This window comes from Trichechus manatus, unplaced genomic scaffold (assembly GCF_000243295.1).
Source record: "Trichechus manatus latirostris isolate Lorelei unplaced genomic scaffold, TriManLat1.0 scaffold00017, whole genome shotgun sequence".
Taxonomy (NCBI): Eukaryota; Metazoa; Chordata; class Mammalia; order Sirenia; family Trichechidae; genus Trichechus; species Trichechus manatus.
Window position 1 is genome coordinate 19446237 of NW_004443953.1, and position 17585 is coordinate 19463821.

The 17585-nt window shown below is 41.3% G+C and overlaps 1 protein-coding gene across 2 annotated transcripts in view; it reads right to left on the reverse strand.

The window, feature by feature from the left end:
- Positions 1 to 17585, reverse strand: part of METTL24 (methyltransferase like 24) — a 139903-nt gene that overhangs the window by 122033 nt on the left and 285 nt on the right. Inside the window, exon 1 of one of the 2 annotated variants that reach the window (XM_023727651.1) lies at positions 17511 to 17585. This exon is cut by the window's right edge and continues 285 nt beyond it. In XM_023727651.1, the coding sequence (XP_023583419.1) occupies positions 17511 to 17585 (75 nt within the window). The remainder of the gene's footprint in view (positions 1 to 17510) is intronic. The other variant, XM_023727652.1, reaches the window with a different exon arrangement.

Below are 17585 nucleotides of genomic sequence, written 5' to 3' on the forward strand. Positions count from 1 at the left end.
ATTTAATGAGTTCCTTTTTCTCCACACTCCTATCAATCCTTGTTTTATCAAACGTCATGTATTTTTTTCAATATGATGGATGTAAAATAGAATCCCATTGTGTTTTAATTTGCTTTCCCTGCTTATGAGTAAAGTTGATCATTTTTTTTTTCTATATTTTTTTGCCTTTCAGGTTTCTTCTTCTGTTAATTCCCAATGGATTCTTTGTCTATTTTTCTATTCAACTGTTTGTCTTTTCCTTATTGTTTTGTTGGTGTTGTTTTAAAGTTTTAGATATTAATCCTTTATTCGTGATACCCAAAGCCCATTATTGCCATTGAGTCGATTCCGACTCATAATAACCCTATAGGACAGAGTAGAACTGCCCCATAGGGTTTCCAACGAGCAGCTGGTGGATTCTAATTGCTGACCTTTTGATTAGCAGCTGAGTTCTTTACCACTGCATCACCAGGGTTTCTTACTGGTGATATGTACTGCAAATATCCTCTCCCAGGCTATGACTTGTCTATTAACTTTATGATGTCTTTTGTTTATAAGAGGATTTTAATTTTTATCTGCTAACTATCTGGTAAATAATCCATCTTATGTGAGAATTGGTTGTTGGGTACCTGTCTCAGTGGGAATATTGGAAAAGGCATGGATTTTGAGTTTAAACCTTATTCCACCCCTTACAGCTATTACCCAAATTTATTACTCTCTCTGAGCCTTGGTTTCTTCATCTGTAAAGTCAGACAAAATCTAGCTCATGGGTTTGTTTTGAGAATTAAATGAAAGAATATATGTGTAAAAATGGTGTGGTGGAGGCATCTGACCTCCTCTAACTTCACAAGGGAGAAGAAGAATCATGATCATAGCACAAGGCTGATTCCTATGAGGCAGAGGTCAGACATACTTCCTCTCACAGGCCTTTTACCAGTTCTGACACCATCTGTCTTTCCATGGCACTCTCTACATCTTGCTGAGTTCAATAGTTTGTTGCAATGATCACACAGAACTCATAGACAATACTCATGATTATAGGATTTCTTAGGGAAGTAACAGGTTACAATTCACACTCAGGAACGCTCATGGTACAGTTCTTCAATAACGACAGCCTCTTCTCAGCCGTGCCCATAGGCAGGTCTCTCCCTGGCCCTTAGCCCCTCGTCCCTTGGCCTGGCCCCTGCCCTGCTCAGGCAAGTGTTACAAAGCTCTTTTAGCTCTGCTGATAAGTGCCCAGAGGCACCCTACTCCGCCAGTAAGCCTCTGCCTGAAGGCACTCAGTTTTCTCACTCCATGGGCTGGGAAGCCCACCGCACCATCTCCTGCCAATCTCCTGTAGTCTCCTGGTTCTGCTGCCACCATTTCTCTGCCACTGCTTCTCACTGTCTTCAGTGTTGCAGCTCTCTCTCTCAGTATCCTGGTTCCAGGAGCTTCTCAGTGCAGGGATCCCGGGTCCAAAAGACACACTCCATTCCTGGCTCTTCTTTCTTGGTGGAGGTGAAATCCTCTCCTCCCACCTCTGGGATGGCTTATTTTAAGCCTAGTGGGATGGCAAAACTGACCAATCCCTCCATTAGGATTCCATATACTTTATTTGCATAGTCCCACTCAATCACTGTGTGTGAGTCATAAAGACTATGGCTAGAAGGGCCATATTAAGTAACTCACTGCACCTGCATATGTAACTCCTCCAGCACAGTGGCAGGCAAATGCTAGCTCCCTTCCTTGCCTTCCCACTCCACTCTACTCTTAAATTGTAAACTTCTTAAAGGTCTTGTTGTTGTTAGGTGCCATCAAGTCTGTTCTGACTCACAGGGACCCTACGTACAACAGAACGAACAAGTGCCTGGTCCTGTGCCATCCTCACTATCATTGTTATCTTTGAGCCCATTGTTGCAGCCACCGTGTCAAACCATCTTGTTGAGGGTCTTCCTCTTTTCACTGACCCTCTATTTTACCAAGTATGATGTCCTTCTCCAGGGACTGATCTCTCCTGATAACATATCCAAAGTATGTGAGATGTAGTCTCACCATCTTTGTTTCTAAGGAGCATTCTGGTTTCACTTCTTCCAAGACAGATTTGTTCGTTCTTTTGGCAGTCCATGGAATATTCAATATTCTTCGCCAACACCATAACTCAAAGGTGTCAGTTCTTCTTCAGTCTTCCTTATTCATCGTCCACCTCCCACATGCATATGAGATGACTGAAAACACCATTGCTTGTGTCAGGCACACCTTAGTCAAAGTGACATCTTTGCTTTTCAACACTTTAAAGAAGTCTTTTGCCAATTGGTCCCAGCCACCTGGAGTATGGGAGAATGAAGAACACCAAAGACACAAGGAAAGTATTAGCCCAAGAGACAGAATGGGCCACATAAACCAGAGACTTCATCAGCCTGCGACCAGAAGAACTAGACGGTGCCCGGCTACCACCAATGAACGTCCTGACAGGGAACACAACAGACAGTCCCTGATGGAGCAGCAGAAGGATGGGGTGCAGAACTCAAATTCTAGGAAGAAGACCAGACTTAATGACTTAATGGTCTGACTCAGACTGGAGGTACCCTAGAAAGCATGGCCCCTGGTCTCTCTATCAGCCCAGAACTAAAACAATTTCCAAGGCCAACTCTTCAGACAGGGATTGGACTGGACTGTGGGGCATAAAGTGATACTCGTGAAGAGTGTGCCTCTTAGGCAAGTAGATACAAGAGACCAAAAGGGCAGCTTCTGTCCAGAGGTGAGATGGGAAGGCAGAGAGAGTTAGGAGCTGGCTGAATGGTCATGGGGAATCAGGGGCGGAAAGAAGGAGTGTGCTGTCACAGAATGGGGTGAGCAATTAGGGTCACATACCAATGTATGTATAAAATTTTGTATGGGAGACTAACTTGAAATGTAAATTTCATTTAACTACAATAAAAAAATAAAATAAAAAGTAGTCTTTTGCAGCAGATTTGCCCAATGCAATGCATCTTTTGATTTCTTGACTGCTGTCCCTGTGGGTGTTGATTGTGGATCCAAGTAAAATGAAATCCTTGACAACTTCAGTCTTTTCTCCGTTTATCATGATGTTGCTTACTGGTCCAGTTGTGAACATTTTTGTTTTCTTTATATTGAGGTGTAATTCATACTGAAGGCCGTAGTCTTCGATCTTCATCAGTAAGTGTTTCAAGTCCTCTTCACTTTCAGCAAGCAAGGTTGTGTCATCTGCATAAGGCAGGTTGTTAACGAGTCTTCTTCCAATCCTGCTGCCCTGTTCTCCTTCATATAGTCCAGCTTCTCGGCTTATTTGCTCAGCATACAGATTGAATAGGTATGGTGAAAGGATACAACCCTGACACATACCTTTCCTGACTTTAAACCACACGGTATCCCCTTGTTCTGTTTGAACGACTGCCTCTTGATTTATGTACAGTTTCCTCATGAGCACAATTAAGTGTTCTGGAATTCCCATTCTTCACAGTGTGATCCATAATTTATTATGATCCACACAGTTAAATGCCGTTGCACAGTCAATAAAACACAGGTAAACATCTTTCTGGTATTCTCAACTTTCAGCCAGGATCCATCTGACATCAGCAATGATATCCCTGGTTCCACATCCTCCTTCTGAATCCAACTTGAATTTCCGGCAGTTCCCTGCGGATATACTGCTGCAGCCGCTTTTGAATGATCTTCAGAAAAATTTTACTTGTGTGTGATATTAATGATATTGTTCAGTAATTTCCACCTTGAGTTGGATCACCTTTCTTGGGAATTGGCATAAATATGGGTATCTTCCAGGTGGTTGGTATCATGGTTTGAATTATGTCCCCCAAAAAATGTGTTTATCAGTTTGGCTAGGCCATAATTCCTCGTACTGTGTGATTTTCCTGTATGTTGTAAACCTGCCTCTATGATGTTAATGAGGGAGGATGGGTAGCAGTTGTGTTAGTAAGGCAGGACCTGATCTGCAAGACTGGATTGTGTCCTGAGGCAATCTCTTGAGATATAAAAGACAGAAGTGAGCAGTGAGACAGGGGTACCTCATACAATCAAGAAAGCAGTGCCAGGAGCAGAGCACATCCTTTGGACTGGGGTCCCTGGGCTGAGAAGCTCCTAGTCCAGGGGAACATTGATGAGAAGGCCGACAGAGAGAGAAAAAGGCTTCCCCTGGAGCTGACACCCTGAATTTGGACTTTTAGCCTACTTTGACTGTGAGGAAATAAACTTCTCTTCGTTAAAACCATCCACTTGTGGTATTTGTTATGGCGGCACTAGGTGACCAAGACAGTTGGCCAGGTAGCTGTCTTCGGAAGTTCTTGACATAGACGAGTGAGTACTTGCAGTGCTGCATCCGTTTGTTGAAACCTCTCAACTGGTATTGTCAATGGCTGGAGACTTGTTTTTCGCCAGTGCCTTCAGTGCAGCTGGGACCCCATCCTTCAGTACCATCGGTTCCTGATCATACGCTACCTCCTGAAATTGTTGAACATCGACCAATTCTTTTTGGCATGGTGACTCTGTATATTCCTTCCATCTTCTTTCGATGCTTCTTTCATAGTTTCTTTCCCCGTAGAATCCTTCAATATTGCAACTCGAGGCTTGAATTTTTTTTTTCAGTTCTTTCAGCTTGAGAAATACCAAGCGTGTTCTTTCCTTTTGGTTTTCTATCTCCACGTCTTTGCACATGTCATTACAATACTTTACTTTCTGTAGGGTCGCTATGAGTCAGAATCGATTCGATGGCAATAGGTTTTTTTCTTTTTTTTTTTTTTAGTCTTCTCGAGCTGCCCTTTGAAATCTGTTCACCTCTTTTACTTCATCATTTCCTCCTTTTGCTTCAGCTACTTGACGTTCAAGGCCAAGTTTCAGAGTGTCTTCTGACATCCATTTTGGTCTTTTCTTTCTTTCCTGTCTTTTTAATGACCTCTTGCTTTCTTCATGTATGATGTCCTTGCTGTCATTCCACAGCTCGTCTGGTCTTCGTTCATTATTGTTTAAAGCCACAAATCTATTTTTGAGATAGTCTCTAAATTCAGGTGGGATATACTCAAGGCTGTACTTTGGTTCTCGTGGACTTGTTCTAATTTTCTTCTGTTTCAACTTGAACTTGCATATGAACAATCGACAGTCTGTTCTGCAGTCGACCCCTGGCCTTGTTCTGACTGATGATATTCAGCTTTTTCATTGTCTCTTTCCACAGATGTAGTCGATTTGAATCCTGTGTATTCCATCTGGTGAGGTCCACATGTATAGTCGCCATTTATGTTGTTGGAAAAAGGTATTTGCAAAGACGAAGTCGTTGGTCTTGCAAAATTCTATTATGCAATCTCCGGCATCGTTTCTATCATCAAGGCCATATTTTCCAACCACTGATTCTTCTTCTTTGTTTCCAACTTTCGCATTCCAAGCACCAGTAAGTATCAGTGCATCCTGATTGCATGTTGGATCAATTTCAGACCGCAGAAGTGGGTAAAATCTTGAATTTCTTCATTTTTGGCCTTAGTGGTTGGTGCATAAATTAAGGTCAACTCTATTTTGAGGAGGCAGCTCTTCCCCAGTCATCTTTTGAATGCCTTCCAACCTGAGGGGCTCATCTTCCAGCACTATATCAGACCATGTTCCACTGCTATTCATAGGGTTTTCACTGGCTAATTATTTTCAGAAGTAGACCTCCAGGTCCTTCTTCCTAGTCTGTCTTAGTCTGGAAGCGCAGCTGAAACCTGTCCACAATGGGTGACCCTGCTGGTATTTGAACACCAGTGGCATAGCTTCAAGCATCACAGCAACACACAAGCCCCGACAGTACCACAAACTGACAGATGCGTGGGGGTTAAAGGTCTTATATTTCCCAAAATACCACATGCAGAATCTGTACTTAGTGTTTATTGTGCTGCTTTAGAGTTTTTCTTTAAAATGTGCTGTATATAAAGTACCAAATATAATAACATGTGCTTAGTTAACTAGAATGTGGAAGACAGGACCCGAAATACAAGTTATCAATCAGCTCTTTAATCCAAGATGACCCCAACTGGTCTTTCTTGAGCTAAAGAAATAGCAGAAAGAGTTGTAGTAAGTAATACAGTTAATATGGAATGTTTAAACATTCTTTTGAGAGAAAATTATATTTCAAGAGTTTAGAACCACAATTGTACAATCAATACAAGCACAAACCAAAATTATATAATAGCAGGCTGTGAAAGATTACAAGATATTTGTAATCAGCTTTGAGAAAAAAAAATCACAAAGTGATGTGAATAGGTAAGCCTTAACAATTTTATAATAAATGAGTTATATAGGGAATAAATTTACAATAAAAATTCTAATAAAAATTTATAAGTTATTACCATACTAGTTTTTATTTAAGAATGCGTTTTTATTAGTCATTTTGTTAGTTGATGATTTTTTAAGAAATATTCCACTGATTCCTAAGCATACTATAAAAACCAAACCAGATGCCAAGTCATTTCCAACCCATGGCAACCCCATGTATGTCAGAGTTGAACTGTACTCCACTGGATTTTCAATGGCTGATTTTTCAGACCGCCAGGACTTTCTTCCAAGGCACCTCTGGGTAGCCTCAAATCTCTAACCTTTTAGTTAGCAGCCAAGAGTGTTAACTGTTTGCACCACCCAAGGACTCCAAGCATATTATATGTACTTTAAATTTAAAGAATAAAAGAAACATTAAAAAATTCCAATAAACATTGGGTTTCACATACCATAGACACACATGCCTACACCTTCTTGACACTCACAGACTCAATGTCCCACTCTGGTAACAGGGTTAAACAGAGACGATGTTTATTTACTGAACTACTTCCACATGCCAGGACTGGTGCTACGTGCTTTCACCTATATGCTCTTGTTTAATCTTCACAACAACCCTGTGAGTTAAGTACTACAAATTTTTTACAAGGAGGAGACTCAAGTTCAGAGAGCTTATGCCACTTGTCCAGATCAACTAAGCAGGAGAGAAGAATTTAAACTTCTGACCTCAAGTGTAAAAATATGACCCCATCTTATACGTGAGGCTGCATCATAATGAAGTAATTTCATGACGTTTGTAAATCTGTGTAAATGGGTCTCCAAGTATCTCATGTACTACCTCCACTGACTTCTGCCAAATTCTACACCAACACTGCTAAATCAAGAGGTCTCCTTCCACAACCTAATCACGCTGAGCTCAATAAGCGAATATTTTTGCTAATTATGATTTTTAAGTGATTTGTTGTGTGTCACTCAAATAGATTAAAAATAAACAAAAAACACTCGCTGTCATATTGTACACAATAGCAAACACTATACAACACGAATCGTGCCTCTGATTTGTGACTAGATTCTGAAAATGTGGCAACCCTGGCGGCATAGTGGTTAAGTGGTATGGCTGCTAACCAAAAGGTCAGCAGTTTGAATCCACCAGGTGCCCCTTGGAAACTATGGGGCAGTTCTACTCTGTCCTATAGGGTTGCTGTGAGTCAGAATCAACTCTATGGCAGCGGGTTTGGGTTTTTTTTGTTTTTTTTTTCTGAAAACGTATTTAGAAGTCTTTCAACTAGCTTCAACTAAAAATGACTAAGTGATTGCCATGAAGATGGATATAGAAATGGAGTTTTATTCATCTTATCAGAGGCCTTCAGCTCATTTACACTTATGGCTTTATTTATTCAAATAAATCACTTTTTTTCCCCCTGAAGCAAAGGCTGGCAGACCACCATCCCATCACTGCTCTGTGCAAAGAAGCTAGCATAAACAATGTCAACAAGAATCATTGTGTTTAACAATCTCCAGGAAATTCCAGAGTTGTTCATAAGATGTAAATCAAGTCTTGGTTTCACAGTTCTGCTAAACTCAGATGTCTGCTTCATTTTAGATTCCAGTCCCCTGGCAAGAGCCTCCCATGCTTTATTAAATACTGTTGAATGTGCAGATTCAGTGAGGCATTCAAAACAGCAAATGTGAAACATGACCTAGACCATGCCCATTTAGACATGGACAACTGAAGGGTTACCATACTGTGGGTGGTGAGTGCTGCTCACCCAACCTTTCCGGCTCTCTAACTTCTGGGCACAGGGCAGGACTGCACTCTGGCCTTCTGCATTGCCTGGGGCTGTGCAACCAGCTCTGGCCATTGGATTGTGAACAGAACTGTTGTGTGTCACTTCTAGGCCAGGGCATTTAACACCATGCAAAACCCTCCAGACCACTTATCCCCACTGCCAAGGTGATAGAAATGTTCCAAATGGTGGTTGTGCTACCAGCCTGGGGTCCAAAGAGAGGACAATAATGACACAAAGCAGCACTCCACACCCACCCACCAACCCACAATAGACACACAGCATGAACAAGAAATAGGCCTTCCTTATTATGAGGCCTGAGATGAGAGTTGTTTGTGACCACAGCATAAACTGTCCACCCCCGAACCAGCCCCCGCCTGATACCCCTGACAAATGAGTCATGAGATAGGACTTGTTGTCTCCAGCGATTAGTTAGCAGACTTGTGCAATTTAGTATCTGAAGCTAAATGTTATTATCCTGTCAGGGAAAGGTCCCTCAGCCCATAGTTCACTAGGCTACTGATTATCGTGTTCCAAAATCTGAATTAAACAGTCCTAAACAAAATTAAAGAGAAAAAGTTACAGCTGTAACCTTCTGAACTGCCAGTTCTAATTTATTGATCTGTCAAGGTTCTTAGTTATAAACAATAGAAACCACTCTGGCTAGTTAGGCAGAAAAGGAATTCATTAAAGGATTTATTGGCTTACAGAATCTCAAGGCAGACCAAAGAACAAAGAGTAGAAGCTGCACAGGAAGGACCCGTGACTCTGGACACGCCAGTGTAGGTTGCACTGTCCCACTGCTCAGCAGGGACATAATGGCGCATTGTACCACCCTGGGCTTGGCTAGAGCCCCTGCGGCTCTGGGCCCTTCCGTGGTCCTGGCAACAAGCCACCTCGTGGTCCATGCACTGCCTGCTACTTTGAAACTCTAGCACACAAAGTCTCATGCAGATGGATCTGATTGGTGAAGCCTGGGTCACACGACGGCACTAGTCTAGGCACAAGGAAAACTGGGGAAATTATTTTTTGGCTTTTTTCTTAGGAAGATGCAGAATACCTGAAACACGGGAAGGATATTCAAAGGTGTGGCCAAAAAGAATAATAAATAGTGTTGGTGCAAACGGTTAAGTGCTCCACTACTGGCCAAAAGACTGGCTGTTAGAACCCACCCACAGGCACCTCGGAAGACAGGCCTGGCAATCTGTTTCCAAAAGGTCACAGCCTTGAAAACCCTAGGGAGCAATTCTACTCTCCATACATGGGGTCTCCATGAGTTGGAATCAACTCCACGGCAACCAACAACAATATCATCTGTGGTAATGGATAATACGGACATGTAAGGTCTTCTATTCTCATTTAGTCCTACTCTTCAGGTTCCCAGGGCCAACCTGGTTTCTGCAGCTCTTCCATCACTTCTACCCCAGTACCCTTCCAATTAATCCCTGTTTTTTACTTAAACCAGTTTCAGTTGGGTTCTGTCACTTGCAATGGAAAGAGTCCTAAGTAATACAGAAGTAACCACATGTTGAAGAATTCCCAACTAGCCAGTTGCAATGGGGGCTGTAAATATTCAGATACCCTAAAGTATTCTTCAGATTTTTTTTTTTTTTTGCAAAGGAAATCTCTGCACTGACAGGAAAATAAAAATAAAACAAAGAATATTTGACTAACCTTGGTTTGAGAACCCTAACCTGGATCTTGGGCTGGATACTGATTTTATTTACTTTCTCTAGGAAAAGGTCTCACAAATAACTTTTAAAAAAATAAAAGAATAATACTGCATACACATAGAGCTTGTATGATTATGCCCACTGAATTAAAAAAATCAGAAGTATGCAAAGTGCCAATTTATTGCCAAATGCTACCTAGAAATGAGGTTATCTATAAGAATACATCTAGATAGAGAAATCGTTAACCAATATACATTCATACATACACACATACACACAAGCATAGATAAATATCTGAATCCATACGTAACTCCAACTAGTTTCTAGATGCTAGGTTCTGAGATTATTGAAAAAACTTCCACTTTATTTCTAGGTGTTCAGGTACAAGATCCCTAAAATGGATCTTGTTGAACTAATATAATAAAATATGAGAAAAACAAAAACCTAAGGGCAAAGAGCAATGCAACAATTATGCTGAATAATCAAAGAATACCAAAAAACCAAACCCGTTGCTGTCAAGTCAATTCCGACAATACCAAGAACTTAAAAGTTTTCTCCATAGGAGAGACACTTCTTGGGCTGACTGGAAGGTTCATTAATTTCCTCTTTATCTAAGAATGGCTTCCAGGAGAGGGAGTAGAGACCCTAGAGCTATATTTGCTGCAAGGAGCTAGAGCTGATTGATCTAGGGTGAATATCTGTCCTACACTATTTTCTCTCCAGGGAACTTAAAATTTGGAATGAGAGGACACCTAGGAGTTGAAGTGTGTGTCACACTAATGGTAGGACTCGAGGGAGAAGACCAAAGAACTCAGAAAGCAGAGATTTCCAGGGCAGCCCTATTCCTTCTCTTCTCCACACGGTGGTTACTTAACTCTCTTTTTAATTCAAAGAGACATCCCCAAATTTTCCCAATAATTTCTTTAATTCTCTCTCTTTTTCTTTTCTTTTTTTTTTTTTTTTTGCTTAAGCTAGGCCAGAGTCCTTTTTTTTTTTTTGTTTACATACAAAAAAAAGGTTACATTAACGAAATTACAGTCTTAACTGACCAACCAGTTGCTGTACAGTGGATTTCAACTCCTGGTTACACCATGTACGTGTAAAACTGCACTCCATAGGGTTTTCAAGGCTGTGACCTTTTGGGAACAGATCGCCAGGCCTTTCTTCTGAGGCACTTCTGGGTAGGTCTGATCTGCCAAACTTTCAGTTAGTAGTCAAGCACATTAACCATTTGTGCCACCCAGGGACTCCAGTTACAATCTTACCCTCCCCAGTATCCAGCTTCAGCCTTAGATAACTCATTTTTCTTGAACAGGAATGATTTTAAAGGACCTTCAGCCTCTCTAATGAGCCCTGGTAGCACAGTAGTTAAGTGCTTGTCTGCTAACAAAAAGGTTGGTGGTTTGAACCCACCAGCCGCTCCACGGGAGAAAGATGTGGCAGTCTGCTTCCATAAAGATTACAGCCTTGGAAACCCAATAGGGCAGTTCCAGTCTGAGTCGGAATCAACTTGACGGTATTTATATGCCATGCTGCCATTGAGCTTGGCAGTATTAACCTTGCTGGTCACTTTTTTGGGAAAAACAATTGCTAATTTTGACAGCATCTGATTCAGGGGTTGCAGCCTCAAATGCCTTCAGAGATCAGGCAGGTAACGTAAATGGGGAGAGTGGCAAGCTAGAGCCCACTAGACACTATATATACCATCGAAAGGTATTTATGTCCAAATACTTAAAACACTGTGTGGTCCAAACAAAATTATTTGTGGGCCAAATTCACCTCCTAAGCCATCAACTAGCAACACAGCTTGTTATTAAAGTACACATGGTCCCAGACTGTAAGACTCAGGAAACTCAAGTTTTCTTTCAACCATTGGGACAGGATAAGATTGCTTTTGAAAAGTAAACTTTCCCACACTCTTTTAGCAGGAAACTCCACAAGGCATTAGTGAGACCAAGGAGAAGTATCTAGAAGCCCCAAGGGCTGTTTTTGAAAAAGAAGCTTTATCAATGCTGGTAAATTCCTGCCTTAATGTGCGTCTCATGGTAAATACAGCAGGCTCCTGTTACATTCTATGAATCACAGAAGAGCCAAACTCCTTCTAAGCACAAGGACTCCTAAGATGTCATTGCACAGATGGAAAAACTCAAATGCCTACCACTCCTGACAACATGGCTCTGATTCTCTTCACAGACTAAAAAGGAAATCCAATTCTATTCCAGAAAACTGATAAGGCATTGTTGTCCTTGGAGAAAATGGACTGGACAAATTACATACAAACATCTAAACTCTCTACCACCAATTGCTGAGGAACAATGGAGCCTCCATTAGCAGTTCCTTTGCCCACAGAACGCTCTCTGACGAACTGCAGGATTTGGAAGGCTTGCCTGACGCCTATTCCCCATGTAAGGCACATCAAAGTTTTAATAAAAACCTGCTGGTCTTCATGAAACTAAGCAACTGCTATTTCACACCCACATATGCTGGAGCTCATTCAATTGCTCTCAACGACTTTGTTTAAAATGAAAATGTTTTGCCTCCTAAGGACAGTGTAAGAGGATTGAAAAATGTTATTCCCTGAAGGAGACACATGTGGCTACACACACAAAAACCTAAGGAGCTGGAAAGTACTGCTGGGCCATGTTTTACAAGTAAGTCAAACCTACCTGCTGTTGTAAGGGAAAAACATCACAAAGTTTAGTAAAGCAAAAAGTAAGTTTTATTCAGCATATATTCAAAAGGACAAAAGTGGGAAAATGGACAACCATGCTACCAGAGCCATGTCTGCCCGAGTCCAAAGAATACTACAGAACAGGCAAGAATTGTAAAACGGACAAGCATGCTGCCACAGCCATGTCTGCTCGAGTCCAAAGAATATTACAGAATAGGCAAGAGTGGGAAAACGGACAAGCATGCTGCCACAGCCATGTCTGCCCAGAGTCCAAAGAACAGTTACAGAGCTACCAGTATATATTAACATTACAAAAGGATAAAACCATTGAAAGCTTAGCCTTTTCAGATTGGCTAAAAAAACTGTGATCCTACATTTTGAATTGTCTTTCTTAACAATCATTGGTACAGGTTTCAGAGAATCAGGAGAGTCTTCATTGGTCCAACAAATTTCTAGTCACTAAATGCTAACAGAAAAAGAGTAGAAAGTCTTTTGTGTTCTGTTTGATTGGCTTTATGTGGAAGTTTCCCTAAAAGATATTTTCCAAGATTATTTTAGCTATTGTCTTTACACCTCAGGGCCCAGTTGATGTGTCCTTCTGAGTCCTTGTGAGCCCAGCTCCAGCTGGGTCACATTCTCTATGCTCAAGGAGAGGGAATAATAACTCCAATATTATTTCCTAAATCACTGCAAATATTTTGTAAAGGACTTTTAAAGCAGTTGGATATATCAAGGGACATACTCTGCCTTTTTTTCCTCTTCTTCTTGAAGACAATCACAGAATTAGAAAACCAAGAGGAAGAGGAGAAGGAAGAAAGACCAAATTTTGCCATATGGTTTTTCAGGAGTATAGAACCACTTTTTTTTTTTTTTTTTGACACATGGTAGCAAAGGATCTATAACTAACAAAGACAGCATATTGCTGGGTTCTGTGGCTCCATGGCTTAGAAGTCACTTTTCTATTCAACATAAATGTCAAGTAAAATATCTCTGATAAGAGAGAAGAAATTTCTTCAGGAAGTTTGGTTCCTGTCTGAGTGCCTCTCCTGTGCAAATAAACCCTATATTTGCTGCTGTCTTTTAGGTGGATTGCAAACCTATAAGAGATAAAACATTCACTCCAGAGCTGCATAAAGGAGCATAAATCATGAAGACCATATCTTCGTTCCTGATAAATTCCCCAACAAAGAATTTAACATATGGAATTCACAGTAAATGTGTTTAAGAAAGAAAAAAAAATGGAAAGAAACATATACACAGAAAGAAAGCAGAGAGAAGGGAATGGTAGAGAATCACAGTGATATATTTATGCATGCATAATCTGCAAGATTTGAAGATTAAGAGCTCTGATGGAAATGCTTAAAACTTCTGTAATATACAAGAAAGTATAGGGTCTAGGGTGGTCATAATCAGAAAGGGCAGTATTTATTCATCTACCATTTGCCCTCATTTCACAATACTCTTAAGATTAGAACCCCTGATTTGAAAGAGGATGTAATATCTAGAGCTAGTTCTTACATGGCTCAGTGAAAGAAGGCAATGAGGAAAGAAGGAAAGAATCATATGAGGACTATACTTCTCTTTTTTACAACAGGTTATTTTCTTCAAGAGATGCATAAACTATGATTAAAGTGGCAATATAATTGTTGAATTTTTGTGCCTCTAACACCTGCAAAGGAAGCACGGTGACAAGAAACACTCAGCAACCCAATTATTTAATGCAGGTTTCATCCATCCAGAAAGCCGTCCTCAAAATAGAATGCAATTTTTTCTTCTTCACCAATCTGGTAGGCACTTAGGGCAAAGTGACCAAGAACCTAAATGACATTGTTTATCATTATGCTCAACAAACAGAATTTAAATAGAGTACGATTCAAGGAATTTAATAAATAACTTCCAAACTTTAATTATTCCATTTACTTAACAATGCATTCAGCTTCTCTTTCATCATGTCTTGATGTGTGGCTAAAAATGTACAAGATTTGCCCCAGCGAGATCAGGAGCCTTGAGCTGTGTTCCCAGAAGTGGAAGGGCAGATTAGATTAACTGGTCTTTCCGGTTTTGAGGAATATTTTAAATAATTTGAAATAATGAGGAAATGAAACAAATTGAAGATCCTCACTTTCTAGGACTTTGGTGAGGTTGGAATGTATATCCTGAAAATAAGTAAATAGGTAGAAGGAAATCCAAGGAAAATTTCCTTAGGAGGTTAAAAACTTAAACATTTCTAAAAATAGTAATAAATCCATTCACTTCTTTCTTACATACTTTTAACCAAAGATATTTAAAATGGCATAATCGGCTGAAACAGTAAAATTCTTATATTTTTACATATTAATGTCTGAGAGAAAGCATTTACGAAGGGTCACTATGGGAAACACAATCCTTCCCATCAAGAACAGCCATGGAGATAAACATTATTCAATCTGAAATGAATTATCAAATTACAACATGTGCAAAACAACAAATCAGAACGTACTTCTGTTGGCACCCCAAACTGGGGAGAGATAAGCGTGGAAGTAGGATGGATCTGAGAAAGTTTCCAGGCAATGACCTTGACCTGAATGTTCAAGGATGGAAAGGGCACAAATCACAGGAAAGGAGGATGGGGATTCTGCCGGTAAAGAAAGCAGCTTGAGCCAAAGGAATGGAAACAGACTCTAACAAATTACATATGGAGAACGGCTGAGGCCAAAGGGCTGGGACAGACTAGTGAAAATTAAAACCACCATTATTGAGTGCTTAGAAGAAGTCAGGCACTATGCTAAATAAACTAGGTATTTCCTTCCACCCACTCCCCCTTTTTTCTCTAGTTTAATTTTAATAAAACTGAGCCCCAGGGCTTAGACTCAGATCTCTTACCCTTGTTAGCCACACTCACTTCATAGTTGATGTCACACAGTCTTATGGCTTTAATGCCACTGCTACACTGATACCTCCCAAATCTATACCTTCAGCCTGGACCTTTCCTCCAAACTCCAGACTAATACATCCACCTGCCTATTTGACATTTCTACCTGGATGTCTAAATGGTATCTCAAACTTAACATGTCTAAAACCAAACTCCTGATTCCCATCCACCCTCCCCCCTAAACAAGAAAACAGAAACTTGCTCCTTCCTTATCTACCTTCAAAATATATCCAGAATCTGACTTCTTACCACTTCCACTTCTTACTACCCTTACTAAGCCACCGCCACTTCTAGCCTAGATCGCTACCAAACCAAACCTACTGCCATCAAGTCAACTCCGATTCATGGCACTCCATGCGTTACAGAGTAGAACTCCTCTATAGGGTCTTCTTGGTTGTAATCTTTATGGAAGCAGACCACCAGGCCTTTCTTCTACTAGGTGGGCTCAAACCATCAACCTTTAGATTAGTAGTCAGTCGAGCACAAGCCATTTGCATAACCCAGGGACCTTTAGATCACTGCAGCAGCCTCCTAATAGGAGTGGATGTGAGCTTTCCCTCCAATGACCTTCTGAGTCTATGCATTCTAACCCTTTCCATTTGTGGGGTAGGCTCTAGTTATCAATACTGTTGTCTGAAGTAGAGACAAAGATTTAAGAGTGATTCTTGGACAAGTGACAGCAAAACTATGGAGGTTGAGAGTAAATGTGAAAAGAAAAGTGCAGGGTGGGGTTGGGGGCATTTGGGAGATGGGATGGGACATGTGAAGACATCTACAGAAGGACAAAATAACCCGAGTCCTAGGTCAAATGTCCCTCCTCTGCCAGTCTTTCTTGTCTCCCCAGGCAGAGTCATGACCTCTATTATAGCATTGGTCACACTACCAGATGTGTGTGCCGAGTGTCTCCTCCACTAGACCATGAACTCATTTTGTGTCCTTAGCATCAAATGCAACATCTGGTACCTGGTAAGCCCTTGGCAAAAGTGTGTTGAGTGCATAACGTGGTATATGGAAAGTGCATTAAGAGTGTGGAGAAGGAAGTGGCTGCTTTCTTCTGGAAGAGCAAATGAAGACTTCACATAAGAGGTGAGGCTTCAGAGTGAAGGAAAATGCTTGAATTTATGCAGGATGATATGACTGATGACTTAGAAAGGAACAAACAGCCATGGGTGGAAAGACAGAGAACAAGGCTTAAAGAGGAAATGAAGGGAAGGAAAACCGTAGATAAATGGTGTGATATTGAAAAGTAGGTTAGAACTGGGAAGCTAAAGAAATCAGCAAAATCAAAGGGACAAGTTTTTCTCCCATCCTCAAGTGCGGAGACGGGGTTATCCATGTTTGAAAGAAAAGAGGAAAAGTAAGGAAACAGAAAAAAAAAAAGAAATTACCTCAGCCGATTTGGTTGGAGTTGGAAGCAGGAATTAATGGGTATAAGGACTAGGCAAACTCCTGATCTGCAGTTCCTTAATCTTTTCACTCCCAAGTACCATGTAAATTACTTAGCTCCAAAGAAGGGGAGGCCATAGGCTTAAAAATTCAGAGGTTAAAATCAGACTACTCATTGAGGTGTGAGCCAATAAATTAATGAGGTAGGAAAGCCTACACAGCCGAATGTTTTAAGACAAACCTAGGTTATCACAGTACTTCAGTCCTCGAGGATCCAATTAACTTCCCATTAAACGATGCTGGGGGCTCGACTTCTCACCTTGCCAACTTCCGGGAAAAAGAATTAGAAGGAAACTAGGCCTGAGGGTGGATCTCCATCACCGTGATAAAGATAGTGGAAAAACAATTCGCAGTGAATACCTGCCCAGCTTTGTCCAGGCCTCAACAAGAAAACTGGGAGAAGCATAGCACATAAATAGCAACCATAACCCGTTTATTTTCCCTGCTTATCACTCTGACACTCCCCCTACTAAAATGTGTCTTGAGAGCAAGGCTTTTCCATCCTTCGCTGCTAGATGCCTAGAGCCTAGAAGAACGCCTGGCACACAGGGACGCTCAGCAAATACTTCATGAACACTGAATGAACTCATCTCAGCCCCACGTCAATGTATCTGAGCACTGAAGGATGCGACCTGCGGAACGGCTTATGAGAGCACAGAGACTAACAGAAGAAGCTGAAGACTTGTTTTAAAGTGCCATTGCGGCGGACTGCACAGCCCTGAGCGCAGGGCTCCAGCAAGGACGGGAAGGGTCCTGATCTAAGGCCCAGGACCACACCGTTTATAACTAACCTTCTGGCGGGGGTGCCCGCGCGGGGGGCAGCAACCCGACTCCGGCGTCCGGCGCCCACCGCCCCCCGGCGGCGC